The following is a 24,779-nucleotide window of genomic DNA, read 5'->3' on the forward strand; positions in this document are numbered from 1 at the left end:
GGCGCGTTTACACCGAGCACGGTACGGGCCACCGGCTGGGTTTTTGCTACAAAGATACGCCAAAAACGAACCATGTCTGGTTCTGTTAAAAAAAATAATCATTAATCGGTACAAAAATCACCCAAGATGTTATTCTTTATGTCAAAATCAAGAGCAACATAATCAACAGTAGAAGATTAATTTTGTAACAATTTATTATTTATTTATTTTATTTCATTATTACTTTTTTTAATGAGGGGAAGTGATCATCAGCAGTATCAGACATGGTTCCTTTTGGCGCACCATAGCAAAACACCGTTCCGTGACCCGCGCCGTATTTGGTGTAAATGCAGTTTAAGACGTATTTTTAGCAGTATACTTTTCCATTTATAAACATAAATTTCTTATGTCTGTTAAACTTTTATCAAATACAGGTTACTCCTCGTTCGAGAGCAAGCACGTTTGTGAGTTAATTACAGATGTCAACAAGTATGGTATCGGAGCACGTTTTTAGGTTTATATCTCCAAATTTATCAATTTTACCGGTCTTATCAATTCCCTATTGCATCTTTGTTGTGTCTCTGTGATGGGTTTTGTGCGTGTATAAGCACGTGCAGACAAAATAATGCATGATATCCAACTCACGCTACATCCAGCAAATAGATTCAAATCGACAAATATCAACAAAAAATCCAGACAATTCATAATTTCGCATCATTTTTTTTCATAATTTCACATATCCAATCATTTTGTTTTGTTACATTTCTCATGAATGTTGTTGCAATAATGATGCTTTTGTGTAGTCTTATTGACTGTAATGCTGCATGTTTCTGTTATATGTTGATTTTTTATTTTATTTTATGGAAGGGTTAAATAAACCTGAAACCTGAAACCTGAATTGTAGTACATAGGTCGATAGTACCATGTCAATAACCCAAGACATAATAAGTGCTACACTGAAGAAGGATGACGACATAGAGGCTCAATATTCCACTAATGTAGCAACGTAGGCCTAATCCATTACAAAACCGCGTGATTAACAAGGCACCTGTGTAAAATTTATGCATGCTTTCTTCTTTTTATCTACTTCTATGAGCACCCATTCATACATTCTTAATTGTACCATCTTGTTTATTGCGATTTGTTATGAATTTTTAAAACATTCTTTGTCCTCATCCCGATTACCTAATCACTATAAACCAATATTGAAAGATGTTCAACTGCAAAAGTCTAAAATCATCCGGAGGTCTCCTTAAAAATGAATGGCTGTTGCAATAATCAAAATAGCTTGGCTTGTAAACATGTATAGATAAACGTTCTACTTTCGGCTGTTGGTATATATAAGAAGAGATACCCCTCCACTAAAAAATACAGAACAAAACAAACCTAAAAACAGAAAAAAGTTTGATCTCTCAGTATAAGTGGTCATATTGCATTCCGTGCTAATCAACCCTATGAAAGGAATAACATGAGGATTGACCTTCATATGCCGTATGCCCCCCCCCCCCAAAAAAAAAATACTATGGGAACCTCTGCAATTATAACTTTAAAAGAAAGTAAATCATCTAAATACAAATTCAGTGTATGGAACTAGAACTCATTGCCCACATCTTACAGAAAATCCCATTCGATTTGCTTCAGTGGTCAAGAGAAATGAGGAGTTTTGTAGAGCATGTCAGGAATCTCTTTCCTCCAAGCAATTTATTGTGTTCACACATTAACATGATTAACGTGTAGTTCCAAGAGCATCCAAGTTTTAAACTTGGAAGAATCAGACCCATGACATGCTTTACAACAATCCACATTTCTCTGTAACCACTTAACCAACTGAACGAGGTTTTCTGCAAAATAGAGCGAAGATGTTACATCTTAAAAGGAAGATAAACCCCAAGAACAATGTGGATTGAGTGAAAGCAGCAACATTAGTAGAACACATCAGTGAAAGTTTGAAGAAAATCGGACAATCGATGCAAAAGTTATGAATTTTTAAAGTTTTGGTGTTGGAACCGCTGGATGAGGAGACTACTAGAGGTTATGACGTATGAGTGGACTACAATATCAAGAAAATATAAAGAAAATACTACAAAAATCAATTTTTCATGAAAATTACAAATTCCATCAACTTGATATTGACAGATGTTAAGGGTAGCAATTATTCCCCCTGCTTTCTGAAAGCGGTTGGTCCACTGCTCTTTCATAATTCTAGAAAAGTGAATTTTTGTTGAATATCCTTTATATTTTCTTTGTATTGTTGTCCACTCATACGTCATATCCTCTAGTAGTCTCCTCATCCAGCGGTTCCAACACCAAAACTTTAAAAATTCATAACTTTTGCATCGATTGTCCGATTTTTCTCAAACTTTCACTGATGTGTTCTACTAATGTTGCTGCTTTCACTCAATCCACATTGCTCTTTGGGTTTACCTTCCCTTTAAGACCCTGAAGTATCATTTAGACAGTTTCATCATATTCGGAGTCATCAATTCGAAAATCCGATTGTACTTCTTTTTTTTCTTTTTTTTTTTTTTTTTTTTTTTACATACTGTAAGTGAGCTGTCACTGCTTAGCTAAGATCGTGAGCTCACACCTCGTCAGTCATTTTGTGCCTTTCCTGCCCTTTGAGAGGTCTGTGGAGCCGAGATTTGTACAAACGCCAGAAAATATACAGACGTTTAAGACATAATTTACCATTTGTAGTTGAAACAAAAACCCTGCATTAAAATAGTTCTAAAATGTGAGTTAGGGATAGAAAAAAACCACTGTAAAAATTTGAATCAGTACAGATATTAAAAATCTGAACAATAGTAATAATAAGAATGTTTCAAGACTAAACCGTGTACAGTTACGGTTTATTGCGAAATATACAGATATCTCCTTATATTTAAGGCTTTATCACGAAAATTAAATATGGTAGGATGTTTTGTGATACAACTGACCTTCACATAATGCATCAAATGTGATTTCTTGAAAATTTTTTTAATCACTGCTCCCAAAGGTAAACATGACCTTCAATTTTGACAGGAAATGCACCAACGCTACCGGAAAATGAACGATTCATAAATTTAATCATTTCAACAGTATCATGTACCCAGTGGCGTATCTAGGGAAAACGGCGCCCGGGGCAAGCACGAAAATTGCGCCCCTAATTTCTGAAAAGGTGTTCAACCCCACCACCATCCCGGTAGGGACTTTAAACAAAGTCCACATGATGCTTTTTCAAGCATTTAAAAGGGATCTTTTGAGGGTGATTTAAATGTAATGAATTTTGATAGATTTGGGCGAGCGAGCGCAGCGAGCGAGCCGAAAACTTTTGTATTTCAGCTTACAAAACATGGAATTCTTGTCATTTTTTGCTTACCAAATCTTACAATTCTAATCAAGATATGGTGACGGCCTTATAGATAATGATTTATACCAAAAAAACTGAGGACTTTAAAAAATACTTTAAAAATTATTAGTGCGCGCGAGTGAGCTGAGATTTGTATATGTCCTCGTCATCATCACGTATTGTTCTTATCTTTTTTTATATATAAATTCTAGCGAGCGAGCGCAGCGAGCGAGCCGAAAATTTTTGTATTTCAGCTTACAAAACATGGAATTCTTGTCATTTTTTGCTTATTAAATCTCACAATTATAGTGACGACCTTATAGATAACGATTTATACCAACAAACTGAGGACTTGAAAAAATACTCTAAATTAGTACGGGCGAGTGAGCCGAAATTTGTATATTTCTGCGTCATCATTACGTTTTTTTCTTATCTTTTTTGATTTTTTTTTTTGCGCCCCCCTCCCCCGTATGTTCGAAACCGTTGGCGTCCTCTTTTGATCCAATCGGCGATCGCTTCAGAACGAATGAAATTGCAGTCGCTGCTCCGTGTAACATTTTTCCTGCTAAATATAAAATGACATGAGTGAACACAATAGACATTATCATTTTGTCCGCGTCATCGTCACGTTTTGTTCTTATCTTCTTCTCTTTTATTATACAAATTTTGGAGAGCGAGCGCAGCGAGCGAGCCGAAAATGTTTGTATTTCAGCTTACAAATCATGAAACTCTTGTCATTTTCTGCTTATTAAATCTTACAATTCTAATCAAGATATAGTGACGGCCTTATAGATAACGATTTAATAATAATAATAGTAGATATTTATAGAGCGCCTTTTCAACTGGATGCAAAGCGCTATGACATGTCATCCCTGGTCGCCATATAGGAGATAAAATATATACAAAATACCAGGCAGTGACAGTATAAGTCCAGTGCACATACAGGGACATCAAAATAAACAAGTCTTCAAGTTTTGCTTGAAATGATCAAGTGTGGGTGAAGATTTGAGAAGAGGAGGGAGCTTATTCCACAGCCTAGGAGCAGAAGAAGAGAAAGCTGCATCTCCGGCTAGTTTTTTCGTGTGTGGCTGAGTAAAGGTAACGGATGATGAAAGACGAGTGCGCCTAGAGTGAGAGTGTCGTACCAGACACTCCCCAATGTACTCTGGAGCTCTTTTGTTGACTACTTTGTAGACCAGTAGGAGAAGCTTGAAGGATATTCTTGCTTTGACTGGCAGCCAGTGGAGTTGACGTACTTGAAAAAAAATGAGGACTTGAAAAAAATATTCTAAATTAGTACGAGCGACTGAACCGAAATTTGTATATTTCCGCGTCATCATTACGTTTTGTTGTTATCTTGTTTGATTCGGGGTTTTTTGCGCCCCCCCCCCCCGTATGTTCGAAACCGTTGGCGCCTTCTTTTGATCCAATTGGCGATCGCTTCAGAACGAAATTGCAGCCGCTGCTCCGTGAAACATTTTGCCTGCTAAATATAAAATGACATGTGTGAACACAATAGACACTGTCATTTTGTCATCATCACGTTTTGTTCTTACCTTCTTTTTCATATAAATTTTGGCGAGCGAGCGCAGCGAGCGAGCCGAAAATTTTTGTATTTCAGCTCACAGAACATGGAATGTTTTTTCCCCTTTTTTTTTTCTTCTTCTTCTTCGTTTTTTTTTTCCGTTTTTTTGCGCCCCTAAGGAGTGGCGCCCGGGGCACGTGCCCCCCTTGCCCCCCCCCCCCTAGATACGCCACTGCATGTACCGATGGTAGATGAACTCGATTTCTATCGAAACTGCATAATTGTACTTACTAATAATCCCTGTATTGGCTCTATCACTTTCGGTTCTGGAGATTTTTTTTTTTTCACAATCACTTGAATTTGGGGCCTTTGTCCCATCCCCAAACCCATCCCCCGTCCGCAGACCAGATGCCCTTTCAAACAAAGTGGGATTTTATTACCCTGGGGATGCTACCTGCCACGTTTGGCGAAAATCTGCCATACAATAACCTGAAAGATGCTGAAAATAGTGACAAGAGGCCCGGGGGTCTCGCGCTCACCCGAGTATCGCAAGTTCACCTTCCATGCATTCTTGCAGACTCTTACCTGAGTACATTGGAAACTGGAGGCGGGGCAGCTTTAAGAGCTGGGGGCATGGTGTCCATTTGCATATTCCAGCACACTGGTAAAAATGGGTGCTGTTCGTTATTCTGAAGGTTCGATATTCCGAAGGTTCGTTATTCCGAAGGTTCGTTAATCCGAAACACACAAATTCCCTATACCTAGAGGTTCGTTAATCAGAAAATAAAAAAGGGTTCGTTAATCCGAACATTTGTTGCGTTATTCCGAAGGTTCGTTATTCCGAAGATTTGTTCATCCGAAAATGAAATTCGGAAAAACGAACCTTCGGAATAACGAATCTTCGGACTGAAGAGCCTTAGGAATAACGAACCTTCGGAATAACGAGCTGTAACCGATAAAAATAACTGCCAAGTACACTGTTTATAGAAAGTTGGACTTTGCAGTTTGGAATAAAGACTTAAAGATTGTATTACTTCTGATTCTAGAGAAGAATATTATTGAATATATTCCTTAATTTAGAAGATTTGGGTCCCCTGGATCCCCAAGGATAGCATGGTGCCCATTCAAACACTTTGAGATCCTATCCCCCTAGAAATGCTACTTGCCAAGTTTGGTGAAAATCCATTATGTTGTTTTCAGCAAGAAGATGAAAATGTACAATATAGGTCCGCATTTGTAGATGCTTTATCATGAAATGTAGTATTATACGGACAGCCGTCGCGATACTACTAGCTGCGGTACTAGCTGCAGCCCCCCCCCCCCCCACCTCCCCCAGGCAGCCCTGGATCTGCATGAGCAATATAGGCTGCATGAACGGTCATGGGGTTCTCCAAGAAGATGAAAATGTAAAAAGTTTACGCATGACGCACGACGGACGCCGGACGAAGAGCGATCGCAATACAATCATGTACATGAATCTCACTTGAGCCTATAGCTTTGGCTCAGGTCAGCTACAAATGCTGCCTCCTCCCCCCCCCCCCCCATCAGGGCATCCCTGTATCCGCCTCTAATCAAATACAGTGTAGGCCCCTATGAAACTTCAGTCATTAATGTCTTCATAGCACTATGCATGCATACTGTTATCTGTACTGTCCTCACCTAGGTATTTTTAATCGGATACGTCGAAAATTGTGTATCCGATAGTATTTCGATTTGCATACGTTTGTTTCTATATTTTAATGTGTGTTAAGATAAACTAAAGTCCTCAATTAGCAAAGGCTTAATGACTGCATGTTTGTATTTCCATCTTCTACATAGTGTACCTTACTAAAACGGAGTTCAGATACGATATACTTTCTTAGGTTTGCCAGTCACCATTAAGTTAGTTCCATATGGTTTAGCGTGAGCTTCTTTTGTAGATCCTTTCCTCATGAATATATATCTGCATGTGCGATTTATGAAGTAGAAGCGATAAGCATGGAGCTGTGGATAAGACTCTGAATTAATTTTACAATCAAACGGGTTCGAATCGAATCCTGCATGGTGCGTTCATCCTCTGACATAATACACAAGATGTTTTCTTTAAGATGTTCTTCTATAAGACCAGGTGTATAAATTAGTGCCTGCCAATGTTGGAGTTTATTGGTAGGATACTCTGGTAGTTCAGTATGAACACTGAAGAGAATATATCCTGGATAAATAGGATCATATTATTATTACTATCCGGATTCAACAGTTGCCTTTTCTCTTGTGAATCAATGGCTTGCGCTTGAATGACTAGCACATTCTAAGCAGTGGTGCCCTACTTTGGCAAAAGGAAGCAAGTGACATACCATCCGTATTCATTGATGTTTTCATAATTCACATAATGAACTCTTCTTCCAGGCCAAATTTCAAGCAGAAACACTCATCCTACCAAGAGATATGTTAGATAAGACATCATGATAGTCCATTGACGTCAGTGTAAATGACAGACACATTTTGCTCTTTTACGAGAAATGTCACTTTTGTCACTTGCTTCCTTTTGCCAAAGTAGGGTAGAGTGGTTCCCGGCGCAGGCAGTGGAAGGCCATAGGTAAGGACAGCTGTTCTCTGGATCACAGAAACACTAGGAAACAATCTAACTAAAACTCCAGAAAAAAAAAAACACCCTTAAATACATCTGTAGACAAAAATAATAACTAATCGAAACAAAATGATGAGACATAAAGCAAAATGTAAGTGACAATTTCATTTAATGAAAAGTCTCAAATAAGAAATATGTGTAAAATAGCACAGGACATACAATTTCTAGTGGAATCTTGCATCTGTCACCGATATTGCTTACATTAATTGTAGATTGTAGTGGCACTGCCACTACCCGAGATGGGGATTCAGTTTTTTAATTTTGCGAGATCATTACAAACCCGTTACCTACAATATTACACAGCATACCATTCTACGAAGAATTAACAGCTTGTTTGAAGAAAATCGAGTTTGAAATGAGTGAAATATCCAAAAACAAAGTCAAACAAAGTGGTCTTAATAAAAAGTGCTACCCACCATTTCTTAGGACCCTCTTTGTTTCTGGACATCTCAGCGATTTCAAACCGATTTTTGTCCAAAAAAAAAACACCTTTTATAGATGCACATTTTCAAAAAATTACAAATGCAATACTAGTGTATATAGATAAAAAGTCACTTGATTTACTAATTCACGATGTGAGAATAGGCTATTCAGAGGTTTGTTTGTTTGTTTATTTGTTTTATTTCCGTACTAAAAATCAACATATTTCATACATAAGGGTCCAGAGGTGTTAATCCCTTTTCTCTAGCTTACAGTACCCTGCACAGCAAAGGGAATTACAAGAATGTACAGGAATATCTGAATCTCAATGTTTGAACAAGCACCCAATCATTTCAGGCAGTGAAGACTCAAAATGAAGAATCTGAACTTCGACGAATAGGAAAATAATTCCTGTACTACATTTGTCTTATATTCCAATATCTAACATCAGATAAATCCAGCTGACTTGTGATATATCTAATTACTCTTGACATAATATGTGTGAATGGAATCCGGGACAAAAGAACTTCTAAAACGAGTATGTTTTGTGTGAGGAGGACAGAGTCTGATACCTGATCTGTTCAGGCAATAGTAACCGTTCAGAGAGTGTGTTAAATCAGTCATTATCTTGTTTACTTTGACCATCATTCCTTCTACATATAAGTCCTGTATATAAGATAGATTAAGTACATGTATCTAACTAAACATCAAAAATAAAATTGCCTCTAAACTGCTTCTAACTGTAATCTGATTACACTGGAGGCTCACAAAGACTGTTGCTGGCGAAAGCATGCGGCCTAATCTGAATCTACACTGTTGCACATACATATTCAACAAACAGCATAGCGTGGGCAACAGCATAATAAGGAAGGATATACTATAAAGGTCAGCTACCTTCTGTGAGCATGAAATTCATAAAGAAAAATAAAAAGACACCAAAATACCACAGCACAAAGTGCAGTACTACAGTAGAATTTAAAAAATTGCAGATTTCGTCCGGGCATACATGTAAAGGGTTATTCTCAATGCAATAAAGATAAATACTTCATGTCAAAACCATATTTCATTATTTTTTTATGAAGAAAATGCTAATCAATTATGTTAAATACTTGACTGAATGTTTAAACTAAACTTTCAGTCAGGTTTTAGAGCTATGCATTCCATGGAAATAGTTCCGCTAAATGTCAGTGTTAATGGCTGAAAGAATTTTTTTTTTTCCATTAAATGACATGCCAGGCAGGATGTATTCATGTAAATTAGTATTAGTGTTTGCAAATGACACTCGTCTATCCATTTCAGCAAAGATCCAAGAGAAACTGGAGTAAATTTTAAATAAGACAGATTGGTCAAAGTTATCAAACTGGTTAAATGTAATTGAGCTTATGGAAAATTATTTTGATATAATGTAATGTAATGTAATATTCACTAGAATATATCAATGTTTCACATTCGAACATAATAACAGATTGCTGTATCACCTGAAGTCTAGATTAAAAACAAAAACAAAGGTAGACTCCTGCAAGTACTGAAGAATTTCTATATAGCCATTGACCAAAGTCTTTCAAGTAGCAGTCATATCGATCATTTAAAGAAGAAAGTTATAAAAAGTGTTGATCTGTTGAGAGGATTACATCAGTTCCTCAACCAGATTACTTTCTATATGTCAGTAATACATTGCTATTTTGAGTACTGCACTTTCATTTGGACAATTAGTTGTAAATCCTATCTTGCCCAATTGCAAGTTCATGTATTTTAGAATACGTCGGTTTGTATCATAATGAATGTAAACTACGAATTTCCAATGAATGACTCGTACAACACTTAACAAAGCTAAACAGATTTCAGGTTCATTGGTCAAAACTTGTAGCACATACAATATATGGATCAATTTACAATCTTTACCTGTCTTATCTCAGTGATAAATTCCATTTTTTTTTTGTTCATGCTCTTACCTTAAGAAATAAAATTTTACATAACCAAAGATGAACTACAGTAAAAGAATCCTCACTTTCCAAGGAGATATATTTTTGTATGAAATTATCTAAAGTCCACAACTGCATCAATTAAATTGTTTACGGATGAATGGCGATTCTGCTCAAATGAAAACAAAAATATATATACAGAAAATATAATAATCTTGCAGGTTTCACTACACAGTATATACACCAAATTAAATGTTCTGTTTTCTCACAGGATGGTTCTTTTGTTGCCCTTCTTCCAATTTTGGCTTTATTTTGTTGTTAAGCACATGATTCCAGTGTATTGATACAGAAATATTTCCATACACAATCTCAACTAGGTTTTAATATCAATGAAACTGTACTATTAATATTTTTCACTCGTTCACTTGTGCGTGGACTTCTTAAAATAAATTCATATACTTACCTCATTTGTCTGCTAAATGTTGAACGTCTTTTGAATGTGCAAAAAGCACTCTTTGGAATAAAAGACAATCCTTTCCACAAGTGGAGAATAATATAGAAATGATTTAAAAACAGTAACTATGACAATTTAATGAGATTTTAAAGGTGTTCATGCGACCTACATGGCAGTGTATACATGTCTTTTTAACTGAGAAAGATAACTCGGCGATCAGGAAGTGGAGTTTGAGATTTTTATTTGTCAACAAGTTCTTATCACAGTTCATTTCTGTATGTGTCCTGATTCCTGTTGAATATGCTATACATATAAACATTAACCTTCTCCTGTACATTTTTGCAGCCTTTAACAGAGAATTGCCGTGAGTCGTGGGGTCCATTGAATTGCAGCATTGACAACACCTCCTCCTCGGCCTCTTCACTCACTCGCGTTCTGCGGCGACGGAACTCTTCCAGAATGCACTGGCGGACGTGTGCCCTCTCAAGGGGGAGGAAAGGCACGAAATGGCTGACAAGGTGTGAGCTCACGATCTTTGCCGAGTATAGACCAGTACCTGTAGCAAACAGACCATGCAATAGTTCACTTATGTGAAGGTCAATCTATATTTTTCCCTTCTAAAGAGGGGATCAGCACAGGATTGCCTTTTATCATATCTAAGAGAAATCAAACTTCATTCTGTCTTTCTTTTTGTTTGTTTGTTTGTTGTTGTTGTTTTTTGTGTTTTTTGTTTGTTTGTTTGTTTGTTTGTTTTTGTTGTTGTTGTTGTTGTTTTTTTGTTTTTTTTTTTGGGGGGGTCATTTTCCCAGCTTAAAGTAAGTCAATAGCTGAAAGCCGAACTTGTATTTGTACATGCTCACCAGGCAAGCTATTTTAATAAATATGCTGTACATCACTTATTTCAAATGTCTTTCGCCAAGAGTAAACAGATGCTTGGACAAAGATATTATTCTTTGCATGGCTCATTACAACTTGGTGACAGAGGAAGATATGAAGACAGTAAAATGATAGTAAGAAAAGAAGAAGAAAAAAAAAATCACCTGCTTTTTGTATGACGTCATTGGCGATCACATGCTCCAATTTTGACAGTTCGATGGACCTTGGGTTTCTTCCTTTTTCATACTCATTAAACGTGTACGTCGTAATCGCATTGGCGGCCAAATTGCTGGGGCAATAAAACGTAGGAATCATTATGTATGTGTTTCCAGTGTATCATGTGCTTGCTTGCTGTTTCATCAACATTAGCATGACGATTGTCTGCTGATGTGAATAGGTCTTCACATCACAAAATAAGAAACCAGATGTGATGTTGTCACTAGGTCAAGAACGGTGATATGCATGGGGTCTGATATCGGTCGCTCAATGATCATCATCTTTGAAACTGGGGATTCACAGATTATGGTGGTACAATTGCACTATATAAAATTATGATATGATATGATATGATATGATATGATATGATATGATCATGATCATTTAGTTATGACATGATATGATACAATATGATGATCTGATATATTGCGATGATATTGCGATGATATATGATATTATGCGATGTGATATTACCGTAAAAGCTGTTACTTTCATGTGCAGATATGTTCGCAAATGAGGAGATCACAGAAATTTTTGCACGTGTTGTTAAATTAGCGGCCCAACCTACTGATTCATGAAATTCTTTGAAAATTAAAGCATTGTGAAAATATCAGTTTTTACAGTATCATTTATGATCTGATCAGCTGGTCATGTTCTATAAGGGTACAGTATTTTACAACATTCAAGGACAAGATCACCTTCATAATAATACATGTGGATTGAGTGAATGCAGCAATATTAGTAGAACACATCAGTGAAAGTTGGAGGAAAATCAGACAATCCGTTCAAAAGTTATGAATTTTTTAGGTTTCAGTGCTGCCATTGCAGGATGAGACGACTACTACAGCTTGTGATGACACATGTGTAAAACAATATAAAGAAAATTAAACGTATTTTCACTTTTCTCGTATAATAAAAGAGCACTAGAGTTAACTCCTCCATAAGGCAGGACGGTAGTGACAAGTCAAAGGATCTATATTTTTTTTTTCTCAAATAATGAAATTTTGTGAAATTCCCTTTATATTTTCCTTATTTCGTTCTACGTGTGACAGTAGTCTTCTCATCCAGCAAAGACTGCGTAGAAAATCAAAATATTCGTAACTTTTTAACAGATTGCCCAATTTCCCTCAAACTTTCACTGGTGTGTTCTACTTATATTGCTGCATGCACTCAATCCACATGTATATGAAGGTGATCTTGTCGTTTAAGACTAGTGCTTCTTCAGATGCAGTACAAAGGGAAATTGCATGCAAATTCTGTATTGGACTGCTGTTTTACCGCTAGTGAATGCAAGATGGTGCTATACAATCGTTGACCATGGACATCTAGCCAATCAATACGGAATTTCCGTTTTGAAATTTGCAATTTTGCAATTCCACTTTTAAGACTGAAAATCTTATTACAATCTCCATGTCTGATCAAACAACATAATGCACGGTAAAAAATCTCCTTATTTCAACTATTACTAGTTCAACATATTTAAATTTCATAGGAAATGGATCAAAAACAAAAGAGCTCCGAAAACATGGTAATGTCAATTTACAATTGAAAAAAAAAATCTCCTATAGATATAATAATGATAATAATAATAATAATACTTATAATAATAATAATATACTCTACTGCGCATTACAAAATGACATGCATACAAGAAATTCAAACAGAAAATACATCACTTCAAGAGATGACTTTTTAACCTGACCTTAAACTCATTAATTGTAACTGCTTGTCTTACAAACAAAGGGAGATTATTCCATAATTTTGGTGCAGAGTATAAAAATGCCCTGTCACCGAGAGTAACTTGATTTCCCCGGTGGATATTTCAACAATGTTTGATCCCGTGAACTTCGAAGGTGATAAAATGTTTGAAATGATGTTTTTTAACTCTGCAAGTTCCTGTATGTACACTGGTGCTGTACCATAAAGAGTTTTGAATATGATTCTCTGCTTTACAGGCAACCAATGTAATGCACGTAGTAATGGACTACCATGAGAAAACGAGGAGAATTGCAAACTAATCTAGCACATGCATTTGCACCCTTTGTAGTTTACCTAGTTGATTATCAGGTAAGCCATAAAATAAACTGTTACAATAATCCAATCTGCTTGTGACAAACGCATGGACGATTTTTTCATTATACTTTCCCATGTCAAATGCTTCCGAATATGTGCAATATTAAACAAATGATAAAATGAATTTTTACACACTTCAGAGATATGTCTGTCAAAGGCTAGGCGTGAATCAAACCACACTCCCAGATTCCCTTGCAGAATCAGTTTAAACAGGATAAATATCAACATCAATCACTTTCAGGCTTTCGGTGCTTAATTTTGAAACTTGCTGTTGAGTGCCACATACATTATTATAAATTCAGTTTTCTTATCATTAAGTAGAAGATTATTGGATAATAACCATTTGTGAAGATGCAAATTACATCGCTTTATAATGGACACAGAATAGGACCCCGTTTCCAGTGCGACCCTGTTTACAGTGCGAGACTCGGCCGCGGCCGAGGCCAGCCCCGCTTCAGTGTAAACGCGCAAAAGGCCAAATGCGAGGCCAAAATTGGCCTCGCATTATTTTGGCCTCGCTCTGGAGGACCCCGTTTACAGCGCGGGGCCGGGCTCGAAAAATCCTTTGCAGGACAAAACCACCTTAAACTATACTAGTTGTCGACGTTGAGGGGGTTAATATCGTGAATAGCGAATTAGTACGGGCAGAGGGTCTGGAAGGCAGACTAAAATTGGCCGCGCATTTGGCCCAGTTTGCGTTTACACCAAGACCCCGTTTACAGTGCGAGGCTCGGCCGCGGCCCGCGGCCAAAATTGGCCTCGCATTTGGCCTCGCTCTGGAGGTGGTCTCGGCCGCGGCCGAGCCGCGGCCGAGCCCGGCCTTTTCTTGGTGTAAACGCAAACTGGGCCAAATGCGCGGCCAATTGCGCGGCCAATTTTAGTCTGGCTTCCAAACCCTCTGCCTGTATCTTTCGCTATTCAGGATATTAACCCCCTCAACGTCGAAAACCAGTATAGTTTAAGGTGGTTTTGTCCTGCAAAGGATTCTTTCCTTCGGCAAAGGCCTTTGCCCGAACGGCGACTTCGTCACCACGGAATTAATTTGGCAAAGGGTCTGAAAACCAGACAATACCAAATTGCATTTGTTTACAAGCAGAGCGCCACTACGACAAATTATTGAAAGGTTTGAATCAAAAGCGCGGCCGAGCCCAGCAGTGTAAACGGACAAAATTGCGAGGCTCGGCCGCGCAATTGAGGCCGGGCTCGGCCGCGGCCGAGCCGCGGCCGAGCCCGGCCCCGCACTGTAAACGGGGTCCAAGAAGAGGCCGAGACCACCTCCAGAGCGAGGCCAAATGCGAGGCCAATTTTGGCCTCGCATTTGGCCTTTCGCGCGTTTACACTGAAGCGGGGCTGGGCTCGGCCGCGGCCGAGCCGCGGCCGAGCCTCGCACTGTAAACGGGGTCTAAGTGGTCTCGGCCGCGGCCGAGCCGCGGCCGAGCCGCGGCCGAGCCCGGCCTCTTCTTGGTGTAAACGCAAACTGGGCCAAATGCGCGGCCAATTTTAGTCTGCCTTCCAGACCCTCTCCCCGTACTATTTCGCTATTCACGATATTAACCCCCTCAACGTGGAAAACTAGTATAGTTTAAGGTGGTTTTGTCCTGCAAAGGATTTTTCCCTCGGCAAAGGCCTTTGCCCGAACGGCGACTTCGTCGCCACGGAATCCAGTTGGCAAAGGGTCTGAAAACCAGGCTATACCAAATTGCGTTTGTTTACAAGCAGAGCGCCACTACGACAAAATATTGAAAGGTTTGAATTAAAAGCGCGGCCGAGCCCAGCAGTGTAAACGGACAAAATTGCGAGGCTCGGCCGCGCAATTGAGGCTGGGCTCGGCCGCGGCTCGGCCGCGGCCGTGCCCAGCCCGCTTCAGTGTAAACGCGCAAAAGGCCAAATGCAAGGCCAACATTGGCCTCGCATTTGGCCTCGCTCTGGAGGTGGTCTCGGAGGTGAGCCCGGCCTTTTCTTGGTGTAAACGCAAACTGGGCCAAATGCGAGGCCAATTGCGCGGCCAATTTTAGTCTGGCTTCCAAACCCTCTGCCTGTATGTTTTGCTATTCAGAATATTTACCCCCTCAACGTCGAAAACTAGTATAGTTTAAGGTGGTTTTTGTCCTGCAAAGGATTCTTTCCTTCGGCAAAGGCCTTTGCCCGAACGGCGACTTCGTCGCCACGGAATTCATTTTGCAAAGGGTCTGAAAACCAGACAATACCAAATTGCATTTGTTTACAAGCAGAGCGCCACTACGACAAAATATTGAAAGGTTTGAATCAAAAGCGCGGCCGAGCCCTACAGTGTAAACGGACAAAACTGCGGGGCCGGCCTCGCAATTGAGGCTGGGCTCGGCAGCGGCTCGGCCGCGGCTCGGCCCAGCCCCGCACTGTAAACGGGGTCTAGGAGGCCGAGACCACCTCCAGAGCGAGGCCAAATGCGAGGCCAATTTTGGCCTCGCATTTGGCCTTTTGCACGTTTACGCTGAAGCGGGGCTGGGCTCGGCCGCGGCCGAGCCGCGGCCGAGCCTCGCACTGTAAACGGGGTCATATGTACAGCTGTGTATCATCCGCATAGGTATGACACATTACTTCTGGGAAATTGTGTTGGATTTCATGGAACAGCCTACTAGCATACAAAGTAAAGAGGAAGGGGACCCAGGCAGGAGCCTTGGGGCACACCCCAGGGTACATCAAACTCCTTGGACTACGACCCCGTTTACAGTGCGAGGCTCGGCCGCGGCCGAGCCGCGGCCGAGCCCAGCCCCGCTTCAGTGTAAACGTGCAAAAGGCCAAATGCGAGGCCAAAATTGGCCTCGCATTTGGCCTCGCTCTGGAGGTGGTCTCGGCCGCGGCCGAGCCGCGGCCGAGCCCGGCCTCTTCTTGGTGTAAAGGCAAACTGGGCCAAATGCGAGGCCAATTGCGCGGCCAATTTTAGTCTGGCTTCCAAACCCTCTGCCTGTATCTTTCGCTATTCAGGATATTAACCCCCTCAACGTGGAAAACTAGTATAGTTTAAGGTGGTTTTGTCCTGCAAAGGATTTTTTCCTTCGGCAAAGGCCTTTGTCCGAACGGTGACTTCGTCGCCACGGAATTCATTTGGCAAAGGGTCTGAAAACCAGACAATACCAAATTGCGTTTGTTTACAAGCAGAGCGCCACTACGACAAAATATTGAAAGGTTTGAATCAAAAGCGCGGCCGAGCCCAGCAGTGTAAACGGACAAAATTGCGAGGCTCGGCCGCGCAATTGAGGCCGGACTCGGCCGCGGCCGAGCCCGGCCCCGCACTGTAAACGGGGTCATACTGGAATTGACCTGAACCCTCTGTCTCCTATCATTTAAATAGGACTCAAACCATGACAATGCTCTGTCAGTTATTCCAAAATGTGTTTGGAGAACATTCACAAGAATGTCGTGTCTGATTAAATCAAAAGCTGCATTCATGTCCAGTAGAACCAAAAATACCACCTGTTGCTTATTCATTGCTAACAGCAAATCATTTTTCACCTTTAATAGGACTGTTTCTCTGCTGTGGTTTTGTCTATATGCTGACTGCATTGGTGGTAGTAAATCACTGGTTACAAGATGTTGCTGAATTTGACCTGCTTCTGCTGCTTCAACCAGTTTGGACACATATTGCAAATTACTAACGGGTCTACAATTTGAAAACTGTAAATTTGCACCGGGCTTTTTCAATAATGGTCTAACTATAGCCAACTTCCAATTCTTGTGAAAGTGTCCACTTGTCAAAGACAGCTTGATAATTTTTGTAAGAACTGGCAATAGAATATCAATGTTCCTTACAACCAGCTTTGTGGGTATTGGATCCATTATACATATCTTCTTGTTTAAAGGGGATGGCTAGTAACTGATCAGTGGGAATCAGTGGGATTCCTGAGGGATGATTGTTCCAATCCTTGTGGGATTCATTTAAGAGTACATGATATATCTATTCTTGTGTGAAAACTATTTGCTTCAGAATGGTCTCAAATTCAAGTAACGTGCAGTTTAATGTTTCCAGGTAAGCGTCCCTGGTCAGTGACGGGGCATTAACCTGCACATTACTTGAATGTGAGACCGTTCTGAAGCAAATAATTTTCACACAACAGTAGATATATAATGTACTCTTAAATGAATCCCACAAGGATTGGAACAATCATCCCTCAGCATTCCCACTGACTCCCACTGATCGGTTACTAGCCATCCCCTTTAACAAAGGTTTTGCAATATGAAACAACTTTTTCTGATCAGCAGCATTCTCAGTTATACATTCATTATAATAATCTTGTCTGGCACGATTCATTAGAGACAAGGTCATATTCCGTATACTCTTACAATCATCATGATCACATATGTTGTGGCTCTTCATCCATTTCTTTTCTGCTTTACATCTCTTTCGTTTCATTTGCCGAATGTCTTCATTGAACCAAGGTGTTTTGGGCCTCGCACTCACATATTTTGTTACAAGTGGTGCATGTTTGTCAAGAACAGATGTCAAAGAGTTTTCATATAATGAGACCAATTCATCTAAATCATCACACATGCAAGTAATGAGATCGCTTGCTCTCAAATCATTCTGAAAAGACGAGTGTCAAAATCAATTGATGCAATTTTACGACACATAACTTTCTTTACTTTTACTGATGGTTTTTGTGTTCTCAAATGACACATGACTGACATATGATCGGAAACCAATGAATCAGCCCAAGGCTTTCCATCAACTATGTCATCTGAACTTTATCAGATATTACATGAAAACACAACAGATATTACATGAAAACACAACATATTTTGAAATTCAAAAATTCATTTCAACGAAATGTAAATCATGTTAACATCATCATCAAAAAAAGAAAGCAATTTTTTTTTTTTTTTTTTTTTTTTTAAGAGAATTGTCTCAGTTACAACATGTACATGCAAATTACTGTCATTGACCCTGTCCACCAGCTTACATCGCTGCTGGACATTTCAGCTAATGTTGGGGCTAGAAGCACATATGTTGCTTCTCAGGAGTCCTGGCCTTAATATCATCTGCTTTACTCTCATGATCCATGATATCATTCTACCAAATGTTTTGCTAAATGAATTAAAATTTATAAGTGAAAGCATATCTTATTACACACATAATGTATGCTGTCATCAGCATCATGTTGAACTTCGCCTGATGAACAATTAATGAACTAACACAAATTATTTTCAGAAACAGACATAGTGCCATCCATTGACTAACTACATGAAATTGATTGTTTCAGCAGCTAAACCGACACAACATTCCCCTTTCAGTAGAATTAAATGATCGATTTGTAATTGAATGCAAGATAAGCTGATTTTTTAAAGGATTTTCAGGGTTACAAGAAAACAAAAAATGGCGGTCATTTTGGGTGCCATTTTTTTTTATATTTCTGAAAGAGCTCAAGCATTTTATTACAGTACATCTTATGTGTTTGAGATTCCTCAATACATATTTTATTGAATTCAATATGCTTCAAAACATATTTTGACATTTAGATTGTTTTATTGTCTTGAGGTTACCTACCTGCAAAGTTATGACAAAGATAGGAAATGGCTGGCATTTTGGGCACACATATGGATTTCTGAAAGAGCTCAAATGGTTTCCTTTGTTTCTCATAAGTTTCAAAATATCATAATAGGTTTTTTATTAGGTCCCAACTTCCTCAAAACATATATTCAGACATCAAGAGTGTGTATTGTGATATTCCTAATTGCCATGTTATGAGAAAAAAAAAGAGGAAATGGTAACCATTTCGGGCACCATCGCGGATTGCCAAAAATGAGCACGGAGAATTTATGAGAACTTTTGGTAAGATATTCTAGACATATTCCTGGACCTATCCAGACAAAAAAATTGTGATCAGAAATGTCCATGTTAATGCTAATGTTAACACTAATGCTGTTGTCGTAAGATGAGAAGGAATGCTTTGGCAGAGGTACTAACGAATGGAGAGCTACATTGTGCTGTTGTAGCGCGGTCTAAGCTTGCTCACTCTTACGAGCTAAACTCTGGCACGTATTTGAGACCAAACACGGCCTTATGTACATGACACATCCTATCGGAATGGCTGGCTTGCTCACCTTCTCAAAATGAAAATTGCACGGCGGTAGTCCACGCCACCCACGGTATCATGATAGTCCATGAAGGGTTTGAGGCTGTCTAGCAAGCCTGGCGGCATGTTATCCACCTCATCAAAGACAAAGATGTGATTGGGACAAGATGACATCTTCTCTCGTATCAGCTGGACAAGTTCTCTCTATTGTTGGATATACAATGAAATTTTGCCAATAATATACTCCCTCTCTTTACACAATTTCACAAAACATGACCACAGGGGTGTTAAACGAAGAATTTAAGTGGTTCAAAAGTTAAGATCAACATAGAATTATGGTATGCAGTGTGTGTCTTCAACATATTTCTAACTTCCTAATGAAAATGAAAATTTTGGAGACGTTTTTCATGCAGCTATAAATATATAAAACAAATCAGTAGGCGACAAAAGAATTTATCTGTAAATTTTGATAACAATACGAAGTGGACTTTGAAAACATTAAATAGCATGGAACAAGGAAACCAGTCGTGTACTGTAATTTTGATAGACTTAAATTCTTTGTGAAATAACCCCCCCCCCCCCCGTAAACCATAAAGTCACTGAACTTACATACATCTTACTGTTCATAAACTTATATTCCTCTCCACAAGGTGTTACATAAGCGATTGCCCGGGGCAAGTGTTTGGAAAATGAGAAAATACGCTTGCCCAAACTGGGCAAGCAAAACGTTTTGAAGCCACCTTTTTTAGCACCTCCAAACGCACCAAGTCAACCATACGGAAGTCCAAAGATTAACTGTTTGGTGTTGCAATGCACTTGAATTTCACTTCAGCAACTTTCCAACACTTACGTGAAGAAGCTCTAAGGCAATACAACACGAACGCTTGATCATCCCAAGTTTGTTTCTCAAAGGTGTTTAGTGTGTCGTTTATTCAAATGATCGCGTTTTATTAAGCCCTTGACTCACAAGTGATTTTTTTAAAAATCATTTTCTTATATGTTTGGACTTTTTTTTAGGGGAGGGGGGCAAGTAAAACTCATTTTCAGGAAAGTGTTCTGCAACAATTTGAAAATCTCCTTACCAAATCGGGCAAGCAACAACAACAAAAAGTTACGTAGCACCCTGCTCTCTATAAAATCGTTATTTATGAAGCATGGGTTAGTCACAAAGTCTCGAGAATGCATATCCCATGATGTTGGAATGCATTTCTTTTTTTCAGAACCACTCTCCAGCCCCCATGCAGTATGCACTAAGAAGTCACTACATCTCATAGTTCCGGTGTGAGCCAAAGTTTAGTTTACGTGCAGTGTTTCACTATAGTGCATCGCATTTTAGTACACATAAATTATCTCACAAGGAATCAATCTGTCAGTTTTTAGCATTCAAATCAATAGAATATAACAATTCATCTTAACAATTGCACTAAAAAACAAAAATGTTCATTGCTAAGCTGCCATTTGTATTTATACGATAAGACTCTGTTCATGGAAGAACATATTAATGATGTATGACCCCCTATCAAGTGATGATACTTGTCCAAATCACAGACTAGTATGATGCAACAGAATATATGTTTATAGTCAGAGGGATCAGAAGATTTGCAAAATCTGCTTTCAATCTATTAGTTCACGTCACTGACATTCCAGTTTGATGCATGATGACTGTGAATCGTTTGTACATGATCACCTTATATTTGGGTAGGTCTGACTTGTAAGGAAAATCTCTCGTCGCCACCCACTGAGTGACAAAGCTACTCTTCAGCCCCCTAGGGTAGATGCTCTCCACGAGTAGGCGAGTGATGTGGTTCTTGCCCGTGCCCGCTGGACCGTGAAGAGATAGGACCAGCGACTTCTCGGGGTTGGCAGTTGTGATGTGGCCACGGATGGCCCCCAGGACGGTCAACTTGGCTAGATCCTGACCGAAGAGATAGCTGTCAAGGTTTATCTGCAGTCCTAAATGTCCGGCAAAGGAGAGCAAAACAACACATGGTTTACAGAGCAATCAATAAGCTATGAATCAATATGAAGTCATGAGGAGAATGCATAACCACAGCAATGATCATAAATATGGCATATTTCCACCCCATCTCTTCCAATACTATGTATCATGTCCTATTATAGCACACAAAGGCTGCTGTAAAACCAGAAATTTTCATGTGCATGACACATTTTCAAATTTTGTGAGGAGCCAAGATTCCTCAAAGCAAAATGCATGCAAAACTGTTTATTTGCACAGTGCACTGAAGACCAGTGGCAATTTGCAAAAGTTTCATGTCACGAATATTTCTAGTTTTACAGTATTCTCTATAGAATATGGGCTTTTCTTGCATATTTTTTTTTTTTTTTGCTTTTCAGCAGACATCAGATAGATGCTACAAATGTCGCAAAAGAGTTGCAAAAAGCAAGCATATAAGAACAGACTTCCAGTTCTCTCAACTTCTCATCAGAAAATTACTGCTATCAGGCCTCAGTGAGGCACAGGCAACATTGTATTCATCCATTAAAGGGGAAATCCAGTCCAAATATACAGTATCCAACAGAAGTGAGCACACCCCACATGAGCATTTGAAAATTTGAATGTAATTCTTCAAGTTGTTGATTTTAAATAACAAGTCTCACAGAGATTGTAAAAAGGACCTGGCGTGATAGGAATTGAGGCAAAAACTAGTATTCATAACCTTAATTATGAAATATTATGCATATTTCATAAAAATTGTGACAACAAAAGTGAGTACCCCACACCATGACATTACATGGTAGTGACCTTGAGTTTGTGTTCCATGCATGTAACTGCTTTTCTGAAAAGTTAGCAAGGGAGTCAGTTGCATGTTCGATGATTTCTCCTGACACACTAATCACACCAGTAGTAATGCACAGAGGAATACAAGAATTAAAGTGAGTCAAACCCTGACCACTCCAAGAAGTCATCGAACAGGAGTGAAACACAGATAAAAGAATGCAGAGGGGCATTATAAGGCAGTGCCATGCCATATCCACATGTTTTTATAACCAGTGCTGTTGACCATAAAACTCCAGATTTAACCATGTTTCCATGCAAATATTACACAGGGTGTACTCACTTTTGTTGCCATTACTTTCTCAAGTATGCATAATATTTCAAAATTAAGGTTATAAATACTAGTTTTCTGTCTAAAGTAGTATCATTTAATGTCATTTTTACAATCTCTGTGAGACTTGTGAGATAAAACAAACAATTTAAAGAATTACATTCAAATTTTAAAATGTTCATATAGGGTGTACTCACTTCTGTTGTATACTGTAAGTTAGTCTGATAAGAAAGAGTAAAATATTACAAGCTCAATGGTATAAATTTGATCGAAATCGGATGAAAAATAAGGAAGCTATGACATTTTGAAGTTTCGCTATTTTTGGGGGAAACAGCTTTTGAACAGTCAAAATAAATAAGCAAATGCAAAGTAAGCATGTCATTCCCTTACAACTTACCAAATAAATATGTAAGTTTGTATATAAAATTTTGAAATTTCCACTTTTTCATTCAAACACAATTATGCCCGAGGCTTAAATCATCGTATATCTAACTGATCACTATTCTGAAGTTATTCAACCATGAATAATGTCATGTTTCAGACTTCAACGACAGAAACATTGACTTTTCATCATTTTTTTTTTGTACCCGATCAATGGAAAATTGTGAGGTTATGACATGTTAGCTCACTCATTTGTATATTCATATCCACTGTACAAGGACTGTTTTGAAAAAAATTAGCAAAGCCTTAATGTCCTTAAACTTCCTTACTTTTCATCCAATTTCAGTCAAATTGAACTTGTTAGATTTTACTCTTTTTTGTCAGGCTAACTTACATTTGGATTGGATTTCCTCTGTAATGAACAGACCTCGTGCTACAGAACAGATAAGCTAGCAGTACCTATCGATCTATTTAGTTAAAAAAAAAAAGAATAAGAAAGATGATTCAATGGGTTGTTCCATGAGTCTGGCGTATTGCTATGTCAGTTCATGGAGCTACACAGAGTAGCTTCATGGTCAGTGAAAAAAAAAATTGAAAATTGTTAGGCATACTGAAGCCCTCATGTTATCACTAAAAAGGCATTTTAACACAAAAGCAGGACCATAGAGATCCAGAGCCAAATTTACTTAACGTATAAATACTTCTCATGTTCGGGTTGTAACTCTGTGTGTTAAAGCAGCACTCCGAGAAACTGCATATAGGATTCCACGGATTCAGAATTTCCTTCAGGCGCAGAAGAATCTGGAGATCAGCAGGAGGTACTGTCAATAGAAACAGCAGTGCCAAAAACCAAGTGTAGATGACCCGCAATCCCATGGCTAGGTATAGCTAGTACAGTCTACTTATCCTGTGATCTGTCAGTCACATACAGTTGTCAGTACCTGAAAAAGTCAATGGTGGGTAATAATGACACCGGTTTAATCCAGCAGACATTTTTCGACATTCATGTAGAAATATAATTTCAGATGAATGTAACTGCAAGGTTTAATTAACTTCTCACGATGTTTTCTAAAATGTCTCTGTAATGATATCTCTTCTGGATTACCAGCATTTTATGGCCTATACACTTTCTTGGGATCACTTCTCTTCTCTCAGACAAAATCTTGTTTCTGTCTATTTGAATGAATCATAAAAACATACACATCAAATTTTGACTTGATTCTTTTTGGAATGAGACAAGCATCATCAATACTCACTTTATTTTTATATTCTCAAATGCAAGTTTGTTCGATGACACAGAAATTCTAAAAGAATGAAGTATTGACTTACCATGTACACTGCTTGATTGCATTCAAACATACATGCATATATCATAAGAGTAAACTATATACAGAAATTGACATTGCCAAATAAATTATGATAAAATCTGTCATTATGATCTAACCTGATGTATAAAAGACTCAATACACCGCAATAACAAATATTGTCATTTATAAACCTAACAAATGTGCGCTGATGAGATGAGCATGTAGTTGAGAACCGCAAGTAGGCTTCATTTCAAGTACAGTCAATACGGAAGTAAAGTCGATACACACTCGATATTTGACAGTCTACCTTTATTTTGAGAGTGATAAGTTAGAGACTAAGATAGTAAGAGTAGTTCTAGATCTGTATCAATAAACTGGATGAAGGAACTCAGTCAAGTAACTAATTCAACTTACACTGATATATTCCAGTCCCTGGTTTAGCGTTACTGTTGATGTTGTATGAAAACTTCCCGTTCAAAATCGACGAAGCAAGTGCCAGCCGCGGAGCTATTGCTCAATCCTCGCTTCCTGAGCCCTTGCACTGCAGGTTTGGG

At 38.7% G+C, this 24,779-nt stretch overlaps 1 protein-coding gene across 1 annotated transcript; it reads right to left on the reverse strand.

Annotated features, from left to right (window-relative positions):
* Positions 1-10,514: 10,514 nt before the first annotated feature.
* On the reverse strand, positions 10,515-23,794 carry LOC140241053 (torsin-1A-like). The gene is made up of 5 exons (XM_072320825.1): positions 23,620-23,794; positions 21,157-21,422; positions 19,498-19,673; positions 11,295-11,419; positions 10,515-10,810 (listed from the first exon to the last, which is right to left on the reverse strand). Exons 1-5 carry the CDS (start codon positions 23,792-23,794, stop codon positions 10,515-10,517), a joined length of 1,038 nt encoding a protein of 345 aa, XP_072176926.1.
* Positions 23,795-24,779: the final 985 nt, after the last annotated feature.

Source organism: Diadema setosum, chromosome 17 (genome assembly GCF_964275005.1).
Source record: "Diadema setosum chromosome 17, eeDiaSeto1, whole genome shotgun sequence".
Taxonomy (NCBI): domain Eukaryota; kingdom Metazoa; phylum Echinodermata; class Echinoidea; order Diadematoida; family Diadematidae; genus Diadema; species Diadema setosum.

Coding starts and splice junctions, on each gene's coding strand:
- LOC140241053 (XM_072320825.1), bottom strand. CDS start 23,794: ATGGGATTGCGGGTCATCTACACTTGGTTTTTGGCACTGCTGTTTCTA. Junction 21,423..23,619: donor TTACAACCCGAACATGAGAA/GTATTTATACGT, acceptor CCGGACATTTAG/GACTGCAGATAAACCTTGAC. Junction 11,420..19,497: donor GCAATTTTCATTTTGAGAAG/GTGAGCAAGCCA, acceptor TTATTGCCCCAG/CAATTTGGCCGCCAATGCGA.